This window comes from Sprattus sprattus (assembly GCF_963457725.1).
Source record: "Sprattus sprattus genome assembly, chromosome: 17".
NCBI classification, from domain to species: Eukaryota; Metazoa; Chordata; class Actinopteri; order Clupeiformes; family Clupeidae; genus Sprattus; species Sprattus sprattus.
Genome location: NC_137915.1, coordinates 24,610,400 through 24,615,399, shown reverse-complemented (window position 1 = coordinate 24,615,399; position 5,000 = coordinate 24,610,400). Strand labels below are relative to the sequence as shown.

The window sequence follows — 5,000 nt, the reverse complement described above, 5'->3', positions numbered from 1 at the left end:
CACAACACCTGTTACTGCAAATTACCTCGACCAACTAACATTGTCTTTTAATTGTCTGGACTAGAGTGCATCTTGCTGCTGGAAATATATCTGATGCCATGATGCAGTAAAAAGGAAGGTGCCATGTCTTCCTCGTGATAGAGGATACTGGGAAATCAAATGGTTTTCTGAACACAGTCGTCACAGTTGTGGAAACAGTGCTTAGCAACAATAATTTGAACTCGAGCGTTAGCCAATGGACATAATCGAAGAAATAGAAAACAGTGTTTGCAAACTTTTTGCGTGTTCTCAGAACAGTTAACAACAGCTAAACGTGCGAACAGTAGACAATTACATTAAATCAGAATAGTATAGGCAACCGTTGCGCGACGTAAAATCTTACCTCAAATTCGTGGCAATCTCAAAAATATCTCCTTGTCCAGCAGTGACACTGCCAGAGTCATCGTGGACTCTGTTAAGTGTGAGTGATGACCGTGTGCAGTCAGAGAGCGCACTGTGAGAGCGAGAAAGAGATGCGATTAAGGGGCTAAGACTACTCGTTTTCGTTTCGTTTTTCTTTTCGTTCTCCGGTTTCCCTGGTATCTCATTACACGGTCAAGTTTGAGAACTTCAACTCGGGGCAGTTTCGACAGTCCACCTGACAGACCAGTTTCTTCGTTTCCACTGCGTCAATGACTGCGTGTGGTCTCCGCCTCCTTCTAGTCAGCACACAGACCACATAACCTCTTCATCTATAGTTGATACTGAATTATTTTCTGCATTTCAGTAGCCTATTGTTTCATACATAGGCTACTTCAACTAATGTTTAACCAATTAATACTCTCTTCAACACTTGGACAAACCAAAACAAAAAAACAACCCAAAACAGCATAATTGTATCTCCAAATCTGACAGAGATGAAAGGCCTGGCTGGCCTTTTTTCGTATTTCACCTTTCATGTTATCCCTTTTCACACTAAAGGTCAGTCTTAAAGATTCTTTGTTCATTACGTTTGTTCAAAACTCATTTAGTGGTGGTTTTATGATGTGTGTATGTGTTCATAAGTCGGGAAACTTTCATTGAACTTTACTTTTCAGCGAGCCTACCTACCCTGCCTGTAATGCGCAAACTAAGGCTAGCTTTACACGACAACGATCTGAACACAAACCGCAAAAGTGGCGTTGCGTTCCCACTTTTTATTTCGCGTTTAGACGAGCGACTTTGGGTGGAAATCTGCATGCACACGGGGACGCAAAAATGTGTGAAACTTGATGTAGTATGCATGCCAGGTGGCTAGGTGGTACTGTGAAGCACTGTCATACAACAACACCAAGAGCGCGCGCATGCGTTGAAACGTCCTTCTACTTCTCTCCTTAGCGCGAAATCGAAATTCGGAAAACCAAAGCATGGCAGCAATCCGACATGTTAATTTCCTGTATGTGTGGCCATTAAAATAATGTTGAATCTGACGTTTGTTGGTGTTTGGATGTACTGCACATGGGTATGACGTCAACGCGTAGGCAAGGATAGCCAGCGTGAGCAGCTCAGAGCACACTTTTGCGTTTTCAACCCTTTAGACGGGAACGTGACGGTGGAGCGTTTTTAAGATTTCCACTCTGGAGGGTGGGTTCATTTCTTTGCGTTTTCAAGCCCCAAAAACGCTGTCGCCGTCTAAACGAAAGGCACATCTGATAAAATATTTTGTCGTTTTCACCCGGGAGCGTTGTCGTGTAAAGCCACCCTAAGCTTTAGAAAAATGACACGACTTTTAAAACGCATTCTTTCCAAACTTCCCAGCCGCCGTCCGACCGCCCGCGCGTGGCTGTCATTCAGGCTTCAGCAATGGCGGCCTCCATGGGAGCAAGCAGGTTACATATGCGGGGAAACGGGCAACTGTTTAAATGCTTTCGGAGGATATTGACGCCGTCCCAGAGAAGAGCCGGCACAGGCGCAGCTGCTTGTCAGCCCCTTACGGGTAGGGCCTTGCTGTTAGTGTGTTTTTTTCTTGGAAAGATTTAAGTTAGATGTGCACCGAACCTGGTCATGCTACGGCTATCGCTAACGTTACTTGTTGTTAAACTCAGGTGCCGATGGGTTTGTTGCCGTCTGTGTCTTTTAACGTTGGTCAAAAGCCAGTGCATACACTCTGTGTAGGCTATTTTAAGTAGTTGAGAGGATTTTGAATGAATGTATGCATGATTTGTTACCTCGATAGCACCTGTTAATCTTAAACCGATGGCTACCTCTCTTGATATTTTAAGTCCATCAAGATGCTGGGAAGTCTTTCCTCACGCTACAGGAGGAGTCGCTTGAGCGTGCTGACAGGTCCGTTCTGATCAGCTGTCCCTCGAAGACTTCTGAAAAGAAGATCCTAAAGTTCTTGTCCAAATATGGAACCATCAACAACTGTTTCTTCTATGACAGCTATGTAAGTGTGACATCAGGATACAACTGATGTTCAGCTGTACATGGTTGCCATTGTATCTCTCTTACTGTTTTCTGTCTGCCTGCCTGCCTGTCTGTCTGCCTGCCTGCCTGTCTGTCTGTCTGTCTGTCTGTCTGTCTGTCTGTCTGTTTGACTGTCTGCATGCCTGGATAGGTTCAATTATTGGTGTGCTGTGTTTACAGTTTCGTACAAACCTTTGTGTCCCTGTCTCTCTGTGTTACCTCAACCAATTCAGTAATTAATCTAATGACTGTCAGTTGTAATGTATTATTTTATGTATGCTATGATGAGTGACTGCTTATTATATGTAGGCTAAAGAATCTCTTAAGAAGCAAGTAGTTGTAGGTCAGAAATGTCCAAATGGCTGGATGGCGGAATAGCATATTCTTTTACTAGTTAAGATAAGGTCTTGTTGTCTTGTTTTGTTCAGCTAAATACTGACCAGTCCCACATGAATAAGCCAGTAGTGTTGTGTATTCATAGCCAAATATTTAAACTTATGGTAGAGAAAAGACAGTGGCTGTTGGAACTTCCTTTAAAGTAGACGTAATTTCAGCTGGTCCAGCTTTACCCACTCATCTCTTGTGTGTGTTTATACATTAAGTTATTTAAAGTGTGTTTAAAGCTTTTTTGATTGATTGATTGATTGTGTGTTTGTGTGTGTGTGTGTTTGTGTGTGTGTGTGTGTGTGTGTGTGTGTGTGTGTGTGTGTGTGTGTGTGTGTGTGTGTGTGTGTGTGTGTGTGTGTGTGTGTGTGTGTGTGTGTGTGTGTGTGTGTGTGTGTGTGTGTGTGTGTGTGTGTGTGTAGGGTTCATACGCTGTGGTGGAGTTTGCCAGCAGGGATGGCATTTGCTCTCTCCATGGGGCTGCCAGTCTGCCAAACATCCAACATGAAGCCTCTGTGCCTTTTAAGTCCCGCCTCCTCACGCTAAAGAGCAATGGAGTGGACCTATCAGATGGGCTGACCAGCCTAAAGCTGCAACCCCAGACATCTCTGTCAGTCAATGAGTTGATTCAGAAGCTTGCCAAAGAGGAGAGTGTGAGTATCTCTCAGGGTGAAGGCCTTGGTGGAATATTCAACATGGAAGATGTGACATGGTTCAAGGAGTGGGGTTAAACTGTCGTTGCACACTCATAAGTTAAGCAATTAGATGATCAGCCTTGAGTGTGGCTCTACCTGATGAGTTAACTGTTTGGAGATAAATCTTTTTGGAGAAATTTTGGACTATGACTCTGTCAACTTTGTTTCTGCACTGGACTTCTAGTTAAAGATTTTCAGCCGCCTTCAAGCCTCACCAACAGAGGTTTAGAAATGCCTTTCATGCCTTTTCATTCTTGGCTAAACCTACAGTACATTTAGAATATCTTTCACCATGATTATCTCTGACGTACAGTATATCTTTATAAGTAACCAGGCCTATGCAAGTCTGGTCAGGGCTTCATATGTTATTAATATTTTTTCACACGTATTGCATCACAGGTGTGCATAGCAGTATATGATATGGCATGGAATTACTACTTTTAGCCAAAGAGTTTTAGCCACTTTCAAGCTCCACCTACAGGAGGTTTAGAAATGCCTGTAATGTTGTTATTGATTACGCTTCCGTTCCGTCTATATTTCTACAGACTTAATTATATCTTAATATTCGTCTGACTCTTCAATACTAATACATATCCAGTTTTGGCAGAATGTTGTAAATAGTCCCAGTCTGGACCTTTACATAAAATGGTATACTGTTGAACTATCTATTGTAGTCCATATCTATGATTTTCAATGTATAGAAATGACTGTGTTATTTAACATTGATTGAATATACACATAAGTCAATGTCACACACTCTTTCTCACATATTCACTGTCTCCCTTTTTATGTGCAGATAGACCAGCAAATGCACTCTCTAACAACAACACTGGAGCTGACCAATGAGAACATTGCTCTTCGCTTCCTGGTCTGCTCCCTCCTCAAAGATGTCGCTGGTGCATTCTTCCCAGAATGTACCATCAGGCTATTTGGTTCGTCGGTCAATGGCTTTGGGAAGCTGGGCTGCGACCTCGACCTCTTCCTGGATCTGGACACAGTCAGTGGGAGGAGCATAAAGAGGGTTAGCATCAATCAGGATGTGCTTTTAAGAGCACACTTTATCTCCTTCGGTCAACGTGTCCGAAAGAGTGTACATCTGATAAGGCGGTTGATTGATGTATGTTGGTGTAACCATGAGCTCGTGCCTGGGAGTCAGTTTGTGTGTGTGTTTGGGAAGGACAGCCAAACATGTGTTTTTTCTAAGTGTGTGCGATGGAAAGTGTGTGTGTGTGTGTGTGTGTGTGTGTGTGTGTGTGTGTGTGTGTTTGTGTCTTCTAACTGGGCTGTATCCCTCCATGCAGCCCTCTGGTCTCGCTGTGGAGTACCAGACGAAGAGGGTCGCATCAGAGCGAACGGTGACCCAGAGCGTGCTGTCTGTGGTGGGGGAGGGTCTGGAGCAGTTTGCCCCCGGTTGTGTGGGGGTGCAGAAGATCCTAAACGCCCGGTGCCCCCTGGTGCGCTTCTCACACCAGCCCTCAGGCTTCCAGTGTGACC

General features: G+C 44.0%; 2 protein-coding genes across 2 annotated transcripts in view; one reads left to right on the top strand and one right to left on the bottom strand.

The window, feature by feature from the left end:
- The window catches only part of map3k8 (mitogen-activated protein kinase kinase kinase 8), a gene marked incomplete at its 3' end in the record, with an annotated part of 5,442 nt that extends 4,977 nt beyond the window's left edge, over positions 1-465 (bottom strand). Inside the window, exon 1 of the mRNA XM_080855635.1 lies at positions 383-465. The remainder of the gene's footprint in view (positions 1-382) is intronic.
- Positions 466-1,815: 1,350 nt separating this feature from the next.
- The window catches only part of mtpap (mitochondrial poly(A) polymerase), an 8,358-nt gene continuing 5,173 nt past the window's right edge, over positions 1,816-5,000 (top strand). Inside the window, exons 1-5 of the mRNA XM_080855583.1 lie at positions 1,816-1,954; positions 2,241-2,407; positions 3,234-3,464; positions 4,303-4,527; positions 4,808-5,000. The exon at positions 4,808-5,000 is cut by the window's right edge and continues 16 nt beyond it. Of these exons, the coding sequence (XP_080711709.1) occupies positions 1,822-1,954; positions 2,241-2,407; positions 3,234-3,464; positions 4,303-4,527; positions 4,808-5,000 (949 nt within the window). The 5' untranslated portion in view covers positions 1,816-1,821. The remainder of the gene's footprint in view (positions 1,955-2,240; positions 2,408-3,233; positions 3,465-4,302; positions 4,528-4,807) is intronic.